Source organism: Diadema setosum, chromosome 8 (assembly GCF_964275005.1).
Source record: "Diadema setosum chromosome 8, eeDiaSeto1, whole genome shotgun sequence".
NCBI classification, from domain to species: Eukaryota; Metazoa; Echinodermata; class Echinoidea; order Diadematoida; family Diadematidae; genus Diadema; species Diadema setosum.
In genome coordinates, this window is record NC_092692.1 from 2,578,070 (window position 1) to 2,599,398 (window position 21,329).

A 21,329-nucleotide genomic window follows, 5' to 3' on the forward strand; every position below is an offset into this window, starting at 1 on the left:
GCTTTAATTTTGACCTATAACTGTATCAAAATTGTTTGCCTTTAAGCCGAAAAGATAGACATAATAAAAAAGTATTTTGGGTCTAAATACAGGGGAACTTTGTAATATTGAGAACTTTGAAAGACCAAGAAAAATACCTAAGTTTTACATCAGGTTTCTCACTAGTTACAGCATAATTGGGTACAGAAACAAAGAAATGAAAACAGTAAGGACCTTGTTAGAAAAAGGACTTTGTTCTTTCCTCTTCATAATAAGATTGCCCTCTACCTCCAAATATGATGCAACATGTATCACTATTACATGTATGTCTCTGACTCAAGAAGAGGTAAAGTCTATATTCTAATATAGATCTCTTTTTAACTTCATTTCACACCATGGGAATGTGCAGCTTTTCTGCCCTGACACCAAAGTCAGATATTGATACAATTTGTACTTACTCGACAGGAAACCACTCTCGACATAGTCCCTTCACAGCTTCGACGTCATCGGGGCAGAGAAATCTAAGTTTGATGTCACCCTCAATGTACGCCTCTCCCCGATGCCGCCCGCTGCTGCAACCACCGCTGCTGCTCTTCCTGGCAGTCAGGGAGTTCCTGCGACTATTGCCACCACTGCTGCTACCACTGCCGTTACCACTGCTGTTTCCATTACTGCCACTACCCTTGCTGCCATTGCTCTGGGTACCGGTGGAAACACCACGCCTGCTGCCACACACATTCCCACTGTTACTACTCTCCTTTGGTGCTACGCCCGTTTTCACCACCGATGGCACGGGTGCGGCACAAGGCCCCTGCTCTGGCGCGCTCATCGTCTACAGTTCATGCCTGACACAAGCAGGCTGCATCAGACTGGTCATGGTTGCAGCAACTCAGTCTCAGCAACTCTGTGAATATAAGAGAACAATCAAAAACCTGTGAACAGCCATGAAAGAAGAATGTACTACTCTAAAGATAAATTCAAATATTTCTGGTAGTATTCTCATTGTGCGGTACAAATGTATGCATTCTCTCACATTTATCACTCAAAAAAAAAAAATCCCTTTTAGCACAGCATACATGCATGCAAGTGAGACATAACCATTTGCTTGGTATATGTTTTCTTTCAAGTAAATATGATGCATTAAGGAGAGAGTAATAAGAACTGATTATGTATTTTCCTTACAGGTATGTATGATAAGGCATGTATACATTTTTCATTTGAGCAGAATCAAACACCATGTAGCCTTTTGTGTACAAAATCTATTCAAAGTCTTTTGAGCAACAGACTTGCATTTAAAAAGCAAATTTGTGTACAATTTGGGGAACTTGCATTTTATTTTTCAAGTTGCATTCACATGCACAGTTTCTAGCAAGGAAGTGTATACAACCACACACTTGTGTCTTTACCATTCAGCAGCATGCGTGTGGTTGTATCCGTGGTCCCAGTCACTTGATACAGTCACACGTGTGTGACTGTGATGTACATATATTCAAAGCCTGAAGTACTGTAGCAGGCTAGACATACTTGTAGCCCCATCAACATGCAGTGTGATGCACATCATACTTTTAAACTGATCATCATTACAATGAGAGTGATCTCATAACCTCATCATTCAAAGCTGATAGCTTTCATTTGAATTGCCATTTTGAATTGTGGCAATGGTCAGCTTTGCGGTTAGAAATTGAAATCTTTGCTCTTTGTAGGGGTCTAGAGTATACTGATCAGTATTCGGCCACCTGCCAGAATTCGGCCACTTGTCACTAATCACAAGCCAGCAAATTTTATTGTCACAACACACGCATATCAATCACATCATTTCACACACTGGCACTGTCATTCACAACAGGAAAGTCACCTCCAAAAATGCCAAATTTTGCTGTAAAAAATCTGAGATCGGCACAGTATTTCCAAAGTGTACAGTATTCAAAAGTCAAGTGTTAAGAACCAGGTCACCCAAAAAGCGCTAAAAATTAAGAAATATGCTGTTCTGTTGTGAGATTTTTCACTCATTGCAACTAAAGCTCAGAGTGTGACGGTTCATGTATTCGCAAAAACTCAAAAGGAAAAAAAATCCCTGTACGTGTTGATGCAGTCACTAAATATAAAAGGGTTGAATGCAAGTGCTGACTTGCCACATTTCAGTCACCAACGGACACCAGAACATCCTCAATGCAACCTTGCGCCAACAAGATATACCGCAGCGCATTTTTCAGCAGCCTTAAACACGCACGGCCAGTTCTGGTTGGCTATCATAGTGTTATATTTTTGGATTTTGTGAAATTCTATGAAGTGTATACAACAACAAAATCAAAATTAGATAAAAGAAGTTTGGCATACTTGTGAAATAGGCCCAACCACTGCATGTGCTGTACTAATACTACGGCGGCTGTCCTATTATATGCATGAATTCAGCCCCACTGTGTGGCGTTCGACAGTACATGTACTGTAAAACAAGGAATGTTTGCATGCATTTTAATCTCGCGAATTTTGCAAGCGCCATGATTTGTGAAATTAAAATGCACACGAAATTTCTTGTGTACACTATATGCACTGAACGCCAGTGGCAATTCGCGAAATTTCATGCCACGAAAAAGGCCGTCGGCTCCAATTCGCAAAAATTTTGTGCTGCAAATATATCATGTTTTACAGTAAGCACAGCGGTGGGGCTTTCTTCCACTTCTTCTTCTTCTTCTTCTTCTTCTTCTTCTTCTTCTTCTTCTTCTTCTTCTTCTTCTTCTTCTTCTTCAAGGTACTTCTCAACGTTCTGTCTGGAACCAAACGAGGAGGAAAGGGGGAGTGGGCGATATTGCTCTGTTAGTAGGCCCTACTTGCAGCTTGAGTCTTGGTTGTGAAATAAAAAGTGGTTGCTTGAAGTAAAAAAAGTGTCTTTGTTGACTGTGCCCTGCATGTCCGGTGTAATGAGTTCCAGTCCTTGATGGTACATGTACATGGAATATAAGAGTGTTTGAAACAGTTGGTGCAGGTGGAGTATTGGATGAAAGTATACTTTCACAGTATAATACTTGTGAATGCAGCCCCACCAAACGGTGTTTACGCCTGATTGACAGAGCAGCAGCCGATTTCCACAGCAGCATCTTTTGTCCTCCCTTCTTTCCCTTTTTACCTTTGTTCTTAAACATTTTAATCACGAAACGACTTCCTAATGTCCCTCGACTAATTCAATGACCAATTTACCCATAAATACAACCCTATATTATAACCTAATCCTAACAATAAACCTAACTTTGCTTTCTAAATGGCAACGCACGGCCAGGTGCCTGCGCACAATGGTGGAGCCGATTTCAAAATTTTACCTGAAGTTTAACATAGGGTCTAGATCTAACATACATTGTTGTAATGTAACATTTGTTAGGTATGGATTTGCAAGCATTATTTCAGTTGAAAAAAAAAAATAATTGCAAAAAAAAAAAAAAGCTGTGCTTAAATGACTGGCACGAGTGTAACATGTATTATGTAAATTAACATTAATAAGGTCAAATTCTGGTAGTGGTAGGGCTCGCGCTTGGTTCATGTGTCATTTTATTCTATTTAGCATAAGGGCCAAGGGCTCACTATGGATTAATTTACTGTACCATGCTCTAGTCCAAGCATTTTAAGGTTAAAGATTCAAGGACAGGTTCAAGGTTCCGAGCCAGTGTGGCAGTGACGGGCAAAGTGATGAACCGTACCTCAGTTTTGCTGCGTGTTACAACAGCCAGCACGAATTCTAACGTATAGGACTACGAAAATTGTATGCTACATCGCCACATACAAAACACTTGACTAACCATTTTCATAATTGAAGGCGATTGATCTTCAACAAAATACGTCAGTTTTGAGAGACATTAAAATACCATAGCCAGCACAAAGGCACAGAAAATATATATCTATACTCACCATGATCCGAAGAGTGATCTCATATCCGATTCCATAAAACCATCCGAATATTCGTGGTCCTTCCGAGAAGACGTGGATTCTTACCTTCGTGTCTCTGTTGCCTTTTCTACACCCCCTATGAGCCCTTTACGTATGTACTAGTATAATATGTGTGTCATGAATGCAAGATGTATCGGTACGTAGTGTACGTAGTGAACGTACCGTGTGCAGCAAGGAAGAAAAACAAAATCCTTCGAGAGACGAGAATCGAACGATCGTAATCTCTTGTGGTCGAGCGCCATCTACGTTCTACCACATTTCTGATACATTGTACTTTGCTCTGTCACAACAGGGAGGTGTAAGAAGAGGAGAGACAACTGCTCTCCTTCGAAGGATGCGCGGCACCGCCGAGAAGTTATGCGCTTAACGACAGGTGGAAATCAGGTGCTTTGACAAAAGAGAGCATCAATAATCGGGACTAACGCTCTCACATCTAGAATACTTGCCCCTACTGCATTTCGATCTCTCTCTTTCAATGTGATGGCAACAATGAATTTGTGTACCTTGAATTGGAGCAGCGTATCAAAATGCAATGTAAAACTGACAATTTTAACAGCAAATAGTTTAAAAGCACGCTGGAGCACGCTTTAGCGGAGTACTTTATTTGAAAAATCAAAATATCCCAGATTAAAGGATAGAAAAATAACATGCGAAAATGTACGCATTATAGAAAAATATTAGGTTTTTAAGAGGGCCATTTCATTTTGATTTGCACATTACGAAGAAATACATGTTTATAATATTGAATTCTTTCCTAAACTACTCTTAATCAATTCGAGTATTTCATTAAAAATTTTATGGGGGAATGAAACTTGTAATTCAACGAAAGGTGAAATGCGTTTCTCGTCTCCGAACTTCGCCTTGTAACTAGAGCGGTGCAGAGCATGACTTCAAAGTGTATAGTGGAATGATAGACGTCCCATTGTAACGCTTTGAAACCAAACATGTGTTTGCATGAATTACGAACGAGTTGTCTCTCCTTTTCTTACACCTCCCTGGTTACAATAATGCTGCATATTTTGTATTCATCGAGTCTTCAGTTTACAGAGACCACACTCTCATTATCAATATCTTGATAATCAGAACAAAAACACAACATGAGCAAGAAGTACTGTGTTTGTTTATATGTTTGCAAGTGTACATAAATGATATATATGATGTGCTAATTCATTGTATTAATAATTTTGTTCAATACATTTTCTGGATATATGTATGTATGTATGTTGTTGTTGTTGTTGTTGTTGTTGTTGTTGTTGTTGTTGTTGTTGTTGTTGTTGTTGTTGTTGTTGTTGTTGTTGTTGTTGTTGTTGTTGTTGTTGTTGTTGTTGTTGTTGTTGTTGTTGTTGTTGTTGTTGTTGTTGTTGTTGTTGTTGTTGTTGCTGCTGCTGCTGTTGCTGTTGCTGTTGTTGTTTTTATTAAAAAAAAGGAGAGAGAGAAAAAAATTGGGACCCTATACATACTTTGCCCCAGACAAAACTAACATAGATCAACATAATAAATCTATACCTCACCTTCATTTACATGTGAATTGAGAGAATGCAGTAATATTGATTAGAACACATCAGTGAAAGTTTAAGGAAAATCGGACAATCCGTTCAAAAGTTATGAATTTTTGAAGTTTCAATGCTGCCATCACTGGATGAGAATACTACAACAGTTTGTGATGTCACACGTGTAGAATGATATAGAAGAAATATACAACAACAACAAAATCAACTTTTCAATTTTCACTTCTCTTGTATCGGAAGAACACTTGACTTGCCTCTTTCAGAAAGCAGGGGGAATAATATTAACTTTAACATACAGTGTACCTCAGTGACAAGTCAATGAAATGTGAAATTCTCTTTATATTTTCCCCTTTACTATTCTACACGTGTGACATCATAGACTGTAGTAGTCTTCTCATCCAGCAGTAACTGCGCAAAAACTTTAAAAATTCATAACTTTTGAAAGGATTCTCTGCTTTTCCTCAAACTTTTACTGATGTGTTCTATGATAATGCCACATTCACTCAATCCACATGTAAATGAGGGTGAACATGTCTTTCAATGTTTTCATGATCATGCTCACCATTCACTATAGGGCTCTATGCCAAAGACTTCTTGCTCTGCATCTCTTTCTATTAGTTAGATAAAACAGACTCATAATTTCCGGGTAAATTGTTTAAACAGTCATAAAATGTGAAACAGAAAACTTATATCAGGGGCCATGGAACAGAAAGGGGAGACTGCAGCCCCCCCCCCCCCCAAAAAAAAAAAAAAAAAAAAATTGGCTTGTGGAAAAATAAGCAATATTATAAGGAAAAAAATACAAAAAGAACAGACAATATTCTGAATCCATGGCCTCTACAGTTAAAAGTAATTTGTAAAAAGTGTGTGCTGTTAGGATGAGAAACTCTAACCAATGTCACTAAATGTCACAAAAAATGTCATTGAAATTCATACAGTAGGTGTTTTCACATCAGCCCAATAAAAATCCAAGCTCAAGATATTTTTTGCGATCGCAAATTAGCGCGCTATTTCATTTCCTATTCACATCAGCCCGAACATTATCAAATAGCGCGCTAGTTCGCATTAATTATCCTGCTATCTTGGAAATTTCCCGAGTTGGACTCAAGAAATTTTCGAGATCAATTAGCGCGCTAATTTGTATTCACATTATCAAATAGCGTGTTGTTTTGTGATCGGGTTAATTTTCCAAGTCAGAAAATAGCGCGCTATTTCGAAACATCGGGCTGATGTGAAAAGGCCTAATAAGACTACTTATGTATAAAATTTACATTTAAATCATCCAGTGTTAGTCATTGCATCTGGTTCATTCAAAGTTCTGCAAGGATTTGGGATTTTCTCATTAATTGTAGATTTTTAGCCTAAATTTTGATGTCTTATAACAGCCTGTGATTATTCTGCAACAAACTTACTACAGTATATACTCACCTTCTTCTATGATTGATCGGTTGATGATACAATTGTTTGATTCTTCAATTTATTAGATTTGATCTAAGCAGGTTTATTTACTGTTGGTAACATTAGATTTTGTTTTCCAGTATCTGCTCCTTGGTTTGGAATGCGGCCTAGAAGATCGAGAGATGGTACTGGAATTCATTGAAATCCTTGTCACCACCAACATCCTACTATACCGGTATGCATGCAACCCCACTCAAATTCAAATGTTACACAAGCTTTACTTTGTGTGTGTGTGTTTTGTTTTGTTTTTTTTTCTTCTCCTTCTTGTTCTTCTTCTTCTTTTCTTTATTTTGGTTGAAGAGTTGGGAAAAGTCTACATCAAGTGAAGCATATAATGAAATCATCTGAATAGACGTAAGATTTATTGAATTGCTCTTTAATCAGCTTGATCCTACATCAAGCTAGATTTTGGCATAGTAGTCATAATATACCAGGCAATGAGAAATTGCACATCAAATGACATTTACAACAAAATACACACCAGTATGTAGTACTCTTTTTAGACTTAATCTCGTTAAAGAGTGCTAGCACATAAAGAATCAATGCAATGTGTTTAACACTTGAGCTTATCCTTCGTTGTCATATACATGTAGTATGTTACATCACAACATTTTACATGCAATTGTACCAACCCCAATTCTCCCCATCCACTTTTCATGCCATGAGTCTCATGTCAGTGGAGCGTGAGAGCACTTCATACAACATGTACATATTCTCCTCTGAGGTTATCCACTATGCACAGTACAGTGCACTCCAATATAATGAACAAGGTTATAGCGAAATTCCGGTTACAAAGTAAGACGCAACATTATCTGCTCTATGTTTTTTATTGTTTATTTGTTCCATTATAACAAAATTTCGATATAACGAAAGAAAACAGCCGGTCCCAAGGACTTTGCTATAACAAGAGTCCACTGTACTCGTAGGAGTGACATTGAAGATTCACCAGCCCCTCTGAAGTAAATCTATGGTGGAGTAGACTGTGCACTGAATTTACATTGTTACTTGGTGTACAATTTGACAACCGGAGTATCAGCCTTCAAAGCTGTTTACAAAACACCTGTGATTTTTCATAACCCTTATAATCTTTGCCAGTAGTTAAGTTAGAAATATCCACACAGCTGGAACATAGCAACAATTCAACATGAAGGTCAATGTAATAAAACAGGAGTGAAAGGATAACTGAACTCTCATTTATTGACGGTAACTTTGGGGGCATCTGTCAAACAATGAACAGCAAACAGAGAAGATTTCAGGGAATTTCCTACATATGAATCTTCAATAAAAAGTAGTGTAAGAAGAATACTATTTCAGCTGACTTTTCTAGCTAAATGGAACATTGAATGTCAGTAATTTATCTATTACAGAATTAATTAGGTACATCAAACACTCTCCATGGATGTACAGCTTACAACATTACAGAGAACCTTTTTAAAATGTTCTCCTAACTTTACCTTTGATTGTGGTATGAATATATAAGTTAGGATATATCAAAATATGCTTATTCTTATAAACTACTACAAAACTTTGAAAATCATAATACAAAATCATTAGAGATCATTTGATCCTTTTGCACACAAAACCAATTATAAATACATTGTGATATAATGGTGCAATGTTCAGAATTGTTGTTTGGGATTTTCTAAGAGATGTCTTCAATAACTTTACATTCTTCTCACATATATATATATGATTTGCTCTTACTTCCACAAATGTGTGACTTTTATTTCCATTCTGTAGCATGGCTCTCATTGTGGATATTTGTCTATAAAGAGTATGACCCCGTTTACAGTGCAGGGCTGGGCCGAGCCGCGGCCAAGCCGCGGCCGAGCCCCGCAATTTTGTCCGTTTACACTGCCGGGCTCGGCCGCGCTTTTAATTCAAACCTTTCAATATTTTGTTGTAGTGGCGCTCTGCTTGTAAACAAACGCAATTTGGTATAGCCTGGTTTTCAGACCCTTTGCCAACTGGATTCCGTGGCGACGAAGTCGCCATTCAGGCAAAGGCCTTTGCCGAAGGAAAAATCCTTTGCAGGACAAAACCACCTTAAACTATACTAGTTTTCGACATTGAGGGGGTTGATATCGTGAATAGCAAAATAGTACGGGGAGAGGGTCTGGAAGCCAGACTAAAATTGGCTGCGCATTTGGCCCAGTTTGCGTTTACACCAAGAAGAGGCCGGGCTCGGCCGCGGCCGTGCCTCGCACTGTAAACAGGATCTATCTTCGGTATGAAAATTGAAATAAGATGTACAATAATACAGAAAAATAATTTCATCACCATTTCCCTCAATTTCCAACAGTCTTCAGATGTTAAAAGCAGCAATCATGGAACAAGTCTGATCAATGGGCATCTTCCATATGTATTTATGCAATCATAGAACCATTGGTTGCTGATTATCATTTGAATATGCTTGTGTGTCCAGGTAACACTTCGGCATCTGGAATAAATTCCTGATTATTACTGGGATTTGACAGTGCTTTTAATATCTTGACTGTGCATGCAGTTTTAATTATTTTACATGTCTCACAGACAATGTGCTTTTACATCTTTGAAAAGAGACTTTATATAAAAAAAAATGGTGTATCACAATAATTTAGTGTTGGTATACTTTAATTTAATATATTGATGACATTACATAATGTTACAAGGTTAAAACACCACCTGATAAAGTGGAGAGTGAAGATAGTCTTGGAGTTCATGCCACGCCTTATTCATGTCACCTGCCTCTTACTCTCATCTCTATGGGTGTCAACATACTCTGAGATTCTAGTGACACAGAAACTAGTTGATACTTTATACCTGAAGGAAAATATGCCTCAGAATAGACTTAACTTCTGGCTGAAACAATAGCCGTAGTCAGACTGGCAAAAGATCATGAAGTCTATGTGATCTTCTGTCATCCTGTCACAATGGCAGCCAAACTTCTCGATCTTTGGATTGAGAAGTTTGGGTCACTAGTACGCGTACACAAGAAAGAAGAAAGAGTTCACCATCTGACAGTTAACAATTGTGACGTATCAATGCACATGGTACTTCCCATCGAGGCACCACCCAATATCCATCAACTGATGCCACAAGCAGGTGGTGGACTGGTCACATCACAAACTTCACGAAGTTTCAGTTGCGAGTATTCAAATACCCCTAGTTTGAGTGGGAATTTTCACAACAAGTTTCGCGGGAAAACTTCGAGATCTTAAAGATAGCGATCTTAAACTTCTCGATCTTCTGCCAGAGCCACCGCAGCTTTTGCCACAGATAGCATAGGAGCCTATAAAATGATGTTCCTAGTTTTGTACGTTACACTGGTAGATATGGCGTTTACAGCTTCAACAGACAGTTGGGTAGGAAATCCGCTGTCATGTAGCCTGTGCTGAGTTCTCTAAAACTGTCTGGATGATTCTCTGGATGGCCTGAGATGAGGGTGAGGTAGGGAAGCGGTCGATGAAGCTCTGGCCTGACTCTGTGCAGCTGGTGAGCTGAGGATCCAGGGGTATGTGACCTGTGGAAAACAAAGTGAGACAAATATTATGATATCATTCTAATACTAAGAGTAAAGGAGATTTCCTGAAAAGGGCTGATATGAATTACATCCAGGGCTGCTAATATTCACACCTCAAAATCAAGGAGATTCCAGACAGCTTTTAGGGAGACACCCATTTGCATGCTTCTTAACCCATTCCTTCCGCAATTCTCCTAGAGCCTTCAATGCCCCAAAATGAGATTTTTTTGACCCATCAACAGAGAACAAACAGGTTGGTAATCCACCTATGGGAAAGTAGTCCAGCAGTACACATCTCCTTCCATGACAAACTGCATGCGCCATCGAACAATAATATCAATCGGACCTGTTGTATGAATAGCGCGTATGCTGACGGGCTCACAAATTCTTTTGTTATACACCTGAATGGGGTCAGCGAATGGGCACCTGAATGGGGTCAGCAAAAGTCAAAATCCAGTGAGCTCAGCCTTGATGGAAACATACATCTTCATACAATTTTTACAGCAAACAAGCACACTACTGCCTTGGAAAAGGTACATTGGACAAAAATACACACAGTTTAGGTACAGAAAGAGAACAGACATTGAGAGAAGAACTCTAATCTAGATCTTTTGATCAATGTAATTTTTCTGGTGAGCATAACACAAATAAACATGAATTTAGGCCATGAATGCAGATACTATTGTCTACATTTTAGGAATCTGGTATGCCAAGCCTTCATAAAGAACAGGTTACTGTGCAAAATCAATTCCAAAATTAGGGAGAGCTTTCGTAATTCTTTGTCATACTAAAAAGAGATTTTTTATTTTCACTGTGTAAATCTTTTCAGTATACTAAAGACACATTGCTCCTTCTCCACTTTCTCCTCTTCCTCCTTTCCCTCAATCTCTTCTCCCTGCTTGCCCTCTCAAGTTCTCTTCCTTCTCCTCCTTCTCGTGATTTTTCGTCCCCCTAATGCTTCTTTTAAATGCAGCTGTTCGCAATCATCTTTGTTACTATACACATAAAGATATGTAGCACTGAAAACCTTTATTACGGTGTATTAATGAGTGTGTGGCGGGAAGGGGGAGATACCGGGTACGTAAAATCAGGTATGGGTCCTGTAAAACATTATATTTGCGGCATGAAATTTTCGCGCATTGGAGCCAACAGCCTTTTTTGTGTCATGAAATTTTCCCGAATTGACATGGGCATTCAATGCATATAGTGTAGACAAGAACTTTCGCATGCATTTTAATTTCGCACATCTTGGCACTCGCAAAATTCACGAAATTAAAATGCACGCGAACATTTCTCGTTCTACAGTAGTTCATGGGGATGACAAGCGTGCATCAGGACACATTCACCACATCTGTGCATGTATCAGTGCAGGGCATATGATATTTCATTGTCAAAACACATGACTAGGAATATGTCATCTCCTAATTTCACAATTTATACAGATTATGTCCTCAATAAATGTAGCAAGTATTTTGTTTCTTTTGGTTTGGGGATGTATTTATTTTTTCTTTCTACATGCACATTCCCTCTTTCCTCATCTCTCCAAAGGCCACTAGGGAGAAGGCATCCTTGGGTTCTCTGGACTATCAACTTCACTAATACCATCATCACTACCACCACTGCAGGAGAAAGAAGATGAAGCAAACTCACCAAGAAAGGGAATATGACACTCCGCTGCCAGTGACTCACCCCCTCCCTTGGAGAAGACGTTTGAGCACTCCTGGCGAAAAAAACACAAAGAAGAAAAACCAAAATATTACATATTTCTTCATTGCAATACTTGCTACTATTTGCAAGACTTCCATCCTTATTTTGCTAAGTTTGAATTTCATTTTCATTCCATATCCAATCTTAATGTGGACATTTTACCTTGATTCCTCCAATTTGATAAACACTAACCTCCTCTGGGTGGCCACTAAAAATGCTATTGACTCTGCGTTCACCTTATTTTCCATTGTTTATGACAGGTTTAAGTGAGTACACAAGCAACCAAAGCCCAAATATATAAATAAATGAAAGCAGCAATAATAGTAGAACACATCATTGAAAGTTAAAGGAAAATTGATTCTATCAAAGGTTGTGAATCTTTAAAGTTGCAGTGCCATCATCACTGAATAAGAAGACTACCACAGTTCATGACATCAATATAGACTTAAGTAACAATATAAAGAAAATATAAGGTGAATTTCACAAAAGTTTATTTTTCATGGAAAGTACACATTCCATTGACTGGTTACTGACATATGTTAAGGGTAATGTTATTTCCCTACTTTCTGAAAGAACTAAGTCAAGCGTTCTTTAATTATCTTTAATTATGCTGGAAATGTGAAAATATGTTGAATTTTCATTATATTTTCATTTTGTTGTTGTCCATAATGAAAATTAGTAGTTTCCTTATCCAGCGATGGCGGCACCGTTACTTTAAAATGCACAACTTTTAAATTGATTGTTCAATTTTCCTCAAATTTCCACTTATAAAATGTGTTCTACTAATATTGATCCTTTCACTCAATACACATTTACATTTGGGTTTTGGTTTCCTTTTAATAATTAAGTAAACTGTCAAACTGGCCATTTTATTGATGCCATGTTTGTACATTCTGCTGCTGTAAGTTAAATGGAATCTGAAAAAGTCTACCCGCGTAATCACTTCTTACCAGAAACACAGAAAGACTTACAAGAGAATCACGATTGAATGCACATGAAAAGCAACTCTAACATAACACAGTCACATGTCTCAGAGACTATCTTATGACTCCCACATCATGCTTTACTAAACTTAAAACTCTCACTCTAGTAGTTGGTCAAATTGGTAATGTCACACTCAGTTTCTCCTCATCTGTTCTCTTGCTTGTTCACCCATATCAGGCCAGTGCACATGATTGCACAAACAGCTAAAGGAGGCCACCCCCTTTTCCACATGGGCGCATTCAAATTGATAGCTCTCAAAATGATCACTCTTCATTGGCAAAGAAATAATAAATCACGGGCAAGCTATGGATCATTTCAGAGAGGAGAAAAATCAATTCTCTGTGTATCTACACACATGAATCACTTGCATTCAATTTATTCAGCAATCATGGCATTGAAAACGTTTCAATGAACAGCTACATTGCTGCTTTTTCAACTGCTGGATAACCCGTATATGTGACCTGCCACAACAAAAGGATCCTAAAGTCGCCGACGACTGAGCCGAGAAAATGGAATTTGAAGTCAGATCATAACTAGAAATGTCGCTATGGCGACTGATGCCTCCGCCATAATGCATGATTCTCCCAATAGGCGTATAGTACAATGTCTTTACAATGTGTGATCCATGACAGTTTCACATAACTGGCAAAATATTGAAATGACTGGTTTGTCAGAAATGTCTTGAACTGGGTTTGTTATAATTTTCTAAGAGGGCAGGTACACATATTTGGGGAATTTTGGGAAAGTTTATGCAATGAGTAATTTCCAAGGTACGAAGAAAGAGTGTGATGACGGTACAAAAGAGATTTTTTTTTTTTTTGGGGGGGGGGCATTGAAACCTGGCCTTTGACCCTTAACCTTTGACCTTCTGGCTGGAAATTTCCCGGAGAATCTCCATTAGGTAATGCATGTATTAAGTTTTGAAACTAATAATGCAAGCATTGCATATACTAGTATATGAGGGAAATAGTAAAATTTTGAGGAGTTGACCTTGACCTTTGACCCCTGACTATTGACCCATGACCCCTAAATTCCCTAGATAATCCCTGCCAGACAGTACATGCATATGTACCAAGTTCCACGAAGATACATTGAAGCATTTGAGAAAAAGTAATATTGCAACATTTTCACCTAACCTTTGACCTTTTGACCTTTGACCTTATGACATGAAACTCTCTCTGGAGAATCTTTACACAGTAGTACATGTCCACACCAAGTTTCAAGAAAATACCTTTGGGCATTGCATAGATATGGGGGAAATTGCAACATTTGTAGCATTTGACCTTGACCTTTTGACCTTTGACCTCTTGCCAATGTCACTAAAATCTACTCAACTAATTGTCCCATCATACATCATCCTTGGACCAAGTTTGGTGAAAGCTGCTTCATCCAGTTTTGAGTTATCACGTAAACAGATAAATTTTAGGATTTGACCTTGATCTTTGACCTTTGACCTCTGTCCGATTTCACTGAAAAACTAATCAAGTAATTGTCCCATCATACATCATCCTCCAACAAAGTTTGGTGAAATTTGCTCCATCCAGTCTTGAGTTATCGCGTAAACGGATACAATTTCATGATTTGACCTTGACCTTTGACCTTCAGCCGATTTCACCCAAAATCTAATCAATTAATTGCCCCATCATACTTCACACTTGGACCAAGTTTGGTAAAATTCCAGTAAATATTACTCAAGTTATCGCGTAAACGAAAGCGGACGGACGTACGTACGGACGTACGTACGGACGTACGTACGGACGTACGGACGGACGGACGGACAACCCGAAAACATAATGCCTCCGGCACCACTTCGTGGCGGAGGCATAAAAATTGGTCAAAACAATAGATTTCTGTTTTTGGCATAATTTTGTAGTCTAATTTGATCGTCCATCATCTGCCGAAATTTCAAAGCTAAATGATCGATGAAAAGGCAAGAAATTAACGTTTTTCTGGGCCATGAATTTCTGACTTTCTACGGAACAGAAATGTGTCCGAAGATTTGGATTTCGCGCCGCAGACAGACTCTGTCTCTTGCAATAAGGGAGTGATCTTATTTGGTCAGTACGTGGCATCGTGGTTACTGATTGGTTGTGCGTAGACCACTGGCACTAAGCTTGAATGAACATCGCGGGGGTTGCTAGGAGCAGACCTTCTACTGTCAAGAGGTGAAAACTGTCCTGCCTCCCCTTGATCATGATAGCACTGGAAGAAAAACTTTGAAATGCTGATTTCCTAAAACCACTCAGCATGCGCTTATAAAATCATCTACATCTCCGCAACCAAGTACTTTTATGAGTGGTGTTGTATAAAATTAAAGAGGAAGAGTAAGGGAATAATGACATGTCATTTTCAGAAAATCGTCATCCCCTGACTTTCCAATCCTTTTGTTGTAGCGGGTCACATATTGCCTGATATGGGTTAATGAAATATTTTGTCCTCCGTACACAGTGTTACACTGAAAGAAGAGATCCAGCTGTAGCTGACTTACTGAGCAGTGAGGACAGACATAGCCACTCATGTTCTCTACCAGACCAAGTACAGGTAACCTTGTTTTCCTGCAGAATGTGAGTTCCCTCCTTACATCACCAACTGCAACAGCCTGGATCATGTTTACATTAAAAAAATATCAAAATCAAAATGACGACAATAAACAACTAAACAGATCATTGGCATGAATTTGAGTGATAATAGTTTGTAAAGCTCTTCTGGAACCATGTTGTAGAAAAGCAAAAAGATAAAGAGATTATCATTACCAGCTTTCCAACACAGAGAACAATACTAATAACCTGCATTATAGGGCCTACAAAGGAACATACAGTCAGCCAGACATCACTAAAGGTTAATGGTGACAGACACAAACACATATTGGTGGACTGACAAACTGAGAAATAGACAGAGATAGGTAGATAGATTGATGATTATATAGAAAGATAAATAGAGTGATTACTTGAAAGATGGATTATCATGACAATAGAGAGATAAATAGATCTACAATGTATATATGGGAATATATCATGGTAAGTGAGATGAGAGCTGTACAAGGCAAATTAGATACCTAGCACAGCATATAAATAGCAGGATGGTTTAACAGTCATGCTGTGACATTAAATGAGAAATTGGTGTACATTGTACTTGTATCAAGTCCCATATTGACGCCAGGGCTACTGCCTGATCATCATAGCATTCGGAAAGAAGGAACCCCGTTGCTATGACTGAGCAAAATGACTAAAGTCTATAATCTGCCAACCTTCTGCATAAGTTCTAATTCCGGCATTTCAATTTCCCTAAAAAACTTCCTTGAATACTGAAATGCTGGAAGAGTCTGCAGAGGAATAGAAGCAAACAATAACATCTATTGATAACCCAAGACTCTACTTGAAAAGTGTGATTGCTAAACAGGTTAAGCACCATATTTAAACAATCTAAAGTAAGTCCATCACTACACAAGGCAAATGAAACTTTTCCAGTGATACCTCATTTGTTACATAACAAGGAAAATTGTGACAAAAATATATTCTCATGATATATTCTTATTACATGTTCTTATCATTTTCTTTTTAGCAGCTTTGACAGCAATTATCTCAAATTAACAAGAATGAAGTTAAGTCATTCTGCGATCAAACTCTTCACTCGGTGACCTGAAGTCAAGGATATTGACTCCGTTTGAGTATGTAGACAAGGTTCCAGAGATGCCATCAAGCCATGCTGAGTGGCAAAAACTGCTTATGGGAGCCCCCATACGTGTGGGTAAGCGTGTAAGCATTACTTCGTACTTCCCACGTCCAACCATCGCAAGCAATTTTATCAGGCCATACAGGCAGGCTGGTGTGTGGTACATGTATGGCGCACTGGAGCTATGCGCTGAATACACACATGATTTGTTCCCCCCCCCCCTCCTTCCGGCAACATGTTATTTGACATCACAGAACCTCATCTATACACTGACACTGTATCAGAAATTAAGCTCAGAATGCCTAGGTTCAAAGGTAATAATGCAATTATGTGATATTTGTATGCTTTAGAGTACAAGATCACAAATTCCTCTACCTGTGGAGTTGTCACAAGGATTGCTCCATCTGGATTATGAGACTGAAGGTTCTCCACAATAGTGATGTGTTCATCTGATGTACCTGTCAAGTAGAAATACCAAAGAAGACCTTGAGCATGAAATTCTTCCATCAAGATGTTTTCATTGCAACTGATTGACAAATTGCCCTACATCAACATAAATAAGTATGTATGCCCATGATTTCTTTTATCATGGCTACTACTAAAACACTAATCAATTCAGTGCTTATTTACGTCAATGCAGGACGATTTGTCAATCAGTTGCAAAGACCTTGAGCAGTGTGTCCTTAGGGACAGTAACCCTTGTGCCTTTTAATATATATTAAGTTGCTTCATTATGCTTGGATGACAGAGAGGATCATTCATTCCATGCAGCATGGGCACAAACATGACAAAAACATTACTGCCAAAATATCATATAATAAACTTTTAGTATTATAACACGGAAAAAACAATTTTCATTTGTTTATACATACAGGCAGATCTCTGTTCACAAATAATTCTTCTTCTTTTTTTTTCCAGGAGAGAACAAGTACAGTAACACACACTCACTTTTTTTTCTCACACATATGCACACACTCATACACACATATGCAAAATGTGTGGGGATCTTCACTAATTACAATGTACAGTATGTCACATTAAATTCACTCCTTCCTATGGCATTTACAATGATGACATTTGTCTTCACAATTCCCCAATTACAGCAACTGATAAACATAAAAAAGGCATGGGCGATAATGATGACAAGATGTCACATTGAGCTGCATTACCTGGAGGTGTGTCAATTATTAGAAAGTCTAAGTCTCCCCACACCACATCAGTCAGGAATTGTTTTATCATGGCTGAAGAGAAAGAGAAAGAACGAAACATAAGCTATAAACAGCACATAGCCTCAATACTTGAATTGAATGATTTTCATATATATTATAAGAGAGAATTCCATGCCAATGGAAGCAACTTCAAAGAATTTTACCTTTGTCAACTGATTTTGGGGTCTCAATTTCATATACAAATTCCTAGCATACGTGATTTTTTTTTTAAAACACATGTAATGGATTATTTTATATTCTTGAATCTCTCATGTAAGACTCTATACACATATCTTGTTAATCCATATTCAAAAGTCACAAGGGCTAAACTTGTTAGAGACATCTGATTTGATGATCAAGGATGACAGAATACATGAATACATATGAATGGCAACTTTTCTTTCATACAGTTACATGGAGACAGAAACAAACAGTGAAAGACAGCAAACTTGACTTGCAATAACAACAAACTCAATTTACTGTTTAAAAAGTACAATCCAATTTAAACAAAGAAAAAGTTTCTAGAGTACAATCTTCATAACTAACATGTTTGTTTTCGATAATGTTGTGCATCTCTAAACACACAACAAATACACCACACACATGCATATTTTAATACAGTTAGGACTGTTGCAACAGGTATTTCTAGGCATTAACAGGAGACTGCTATTAAAACTCTTTTTTGTGTGTGTATGTCACAGAACATGTAGTCATCACATGGAAATGTATGCATACACTAACTAGCAAAAATGAATTCATCATTTCCATTCCGAGGCTTCTTCTGGTAAGTAAACCTAAAGATAATAATATCATACCAAAGTTTTCATTCTTCCAATCTTCTTCAGGTGACAGTTTGCTGAATCAAGATATGTATTCCATGTGACACCACAATAAGTTTAAAGGGATCGTCATGAAAGTCACTGAAGCTGTGAAGATTACCATTCTTTTTAGGTCCTCTCCATACGACAGCATCATCCTGACCACCAAGCAGGAAAGCAATGGACATGACAGCAAGGGAAGGATCAGGATACACTGGCACCCATCTAAAAATCCAATACACAAGATATTACAAAACAAAATACTGTATAAGCCGTTGTTTTTGCATATTTTCACGATACTATCGAAAATTCCTAGTTACCCTAAGCATGGCGATTTTTTCGCATGCTGTTAAATTCACATTCGAACAGTGATTTGCGAAATTTGCACAAATTAAACCCTCACGAAAATAACAGCTTCAGTATTGTTTCCAATCCCATCATCTTGATGTGTAAGCTTTCCATTGCAACATCTATCATACACTTGTTGACTTATATTCCTTGGCTTTCCTTCTAAGAACAAAAGCAAACAAAAACAGTGTCAGTACAATAAAATCTTTAAAATATCCTACATCAAGCAAATCATCATCTACCGGTACATTGTAGTGGGTAGGCCCTGCCTATTAAAGCTATTTGCTCGGAGACATTGGTGTAAAAACAAGAAAATATGATGGTAAGAAGACAAAATTAATAAGCAGCTTCAGTTACATGTCATTCTCATAAAGGCCGTATTTTCATGCAGAATTATATCTTCAGTGAAACATGTCAATTACAAATATAGTTAGTTTGTAATAGAGCATTCAACCCAACCACACATATCAACAGATGTGGCAAACCTATTGCTACACTGATACCTGCTCGAAAATGATCTGTGATTGGAAAAATTAAAAACAATGGAAAGAGAAGGTTTCAGGCAGTGAGGTCACAATAGGGTCATACAAATGTTTGTTATACCAACCCTTGGGGACACTGGTGTACATCTTGGCCTTGGACACCAAGCATACGAGGGATACTTGGCCCACAAAGGTCTATGTCCAAAACACCGACCTAGAACAGAACAAGAAATACAATTCAAATTCATGAATTTCTTCCGTCGAGATGTTTTTCATTGCAACTGATTGACAAATTGCCCTACATCGACGTAAATAAGCACTGAATTGATCAGTGTTTTTTAGTAGTAGCCATGATAAAAAATCATGGGCGTGTACATACTCGAGCAGGATTCGAACCTACGACCTCCTGATCACCGGACAGGCGTCATCTCCACTAGACCACCGAGCTTTCGCCCGACAGCAAGTGTTGGTTCTAATCCTTATAGCATGCAGCGGGTACTGCTTTGTTATTCAAATTCATGAATTTCTTCCGTCAATCAGTTGCAATGAAGAAATACAATTATTATAAACAAACAAGTCACTCAAAACAGGAAGAGAAAGATAGAAGACAAGAAGAAATAAAGCACTGAGAACACTAGCAAATGAATGGTTATAGACAAAATGTCAGAGCAGGATATCTACTGTGCTGAATATTACTTATCAAAAGATACATTGGTGAACTTTGCACGTAAACTGCATGGGAGAAACATAATTTGCTCCAAATACGAATGCCATGGTTGACATGTTGAGATCATGCAATGAACGAGCAATTTGAAATAAGTTTACATGATTGAAGCCAGTCGTGGATCATGCGCAACCCCTAGCAATCAACTATGTCCAAGTCACTCTCCTGCAGAATGCACAATATGCGAGCTGTCAAAGGTGAAGCCAAGGTGTCCGGCCGTTGAAATTTGTCACTGGCAGACAGACACTGTTCACTGGTGACAAATGTCACATCCTAAGTTTTGGTAGGAACAATGATCACACGTATGCATTAGATTCTAATTACAGAAGTTCCATCAAACAGCCTCGGGAGAGTGGTTCAAATGTGACATCCCCCCCCCCCCCCCCACCCCTGGCTTGCTGCGCTATTATGAGGGTAGCTGTCATACACACATGATTGATGGTGGTGCAAATAAATTACACACTGCAATGAGTTCGAAACGTATACACTAGTCTTCGTATTCAACTAACACAAATTGTAATATGTGGGACAACATTCTAGCTTCGTCGCTGCAATAAAGCTAAATTACGCATCATCCAAACGTGAAACTTTTAACCACTTTTCCACGCACTTACCTTTTTTCCTACATGTTTAAGACCCAGTGCTAGTTGAGCTGTTACAGTGCTCTTCCCTACTCCACCTTTTCCTGACAAAACGAGAATGGTGTGCTTTACACCTGATAAGTTGTTCTGTACTTCATCCATGCTTTCTCGCGAAAGATGATTACGCAATATCTTGTCGTGCGGCGAGGCGGCACTGTACAGTTTGGTTTACAGCCAGAGGCGCGGCCCGTGTACAGCGAGTGCCAGCTGCAAGCCTGCAAGCCTGCAACTGGCGACTTCTTCAGGCAACAAGCATGACTCAGCTGCAATACGATAGGTTGTAATCTCTTCACACAAATGATTTGCAAATTCATGCGGAGTGGCAACTGAATGCTTCGCATGCCATTGGCTTTGATTTTCTC

The 21,329-nt window shown here is 38.4% G+C and overlaps 2 protein-coding genes across 2 annotated transcripts in view; both read right to left on the minus strand.

Moving 5' to 3' along the window:
• The window catches only part of LOC140231562 (uncharacterized), a 45,691-nt gene extending 41,726 nt beyond the window's left edge, over positions 1 to 3,965 (minus strand). The window contains exons 1-2 of the mRNA XM_072311700.1: positions 3,877 to 3,965; positions 438 to 883 (exon numbers count right to left, since the gene is read on the minus strand). Of these exons, the coding sequence (XP_072167801.1) occupies positions 438 to 808 (371 nt within the window). The 5' untranslated portion in view covers positions 809 to 883; positions 3,877 to 3,965. The remainder of the gene's footprint in view (positions 1 to 437; positions 884 to 3,876) is intronic.
• Positions 3,966 to 10,054: 6,089 nt separating this feature from the next.
• Positions 10,055 to 21,070, minus strand: LOC140231547 (cytosolic Fe-S cluster assembly factor NUBP2 homolog). Its single transcript, XM_072311684.1, has 8 exons — positions 20,941 to 21,070; positions 19,728 to 19,816; positions 18,894 to 18,997; positions 17,916 to 17,987; positions 17,122 to 17,204; positions 15,563 to 15,673; positions 12,034 to 12,103; positions 10,055 to 10,383 (listed from the first exon to the last, which is right to left on the minus strand). The coding sequence occupies exons 1-8, from the start codon at positions 21,067 to 21,069 to the stop codon at positions 10,241 to 10,243; spliced, it is 801 nt and encodes a 266-aa protein (XP_072167785.1). The 5' UTR covers position 21,070; the 3' UTR covers positions 10,055 to 10,240.
• Between the last annotated feature and the right edge of the window lie 259 nt (positions 21,071 to 21,329).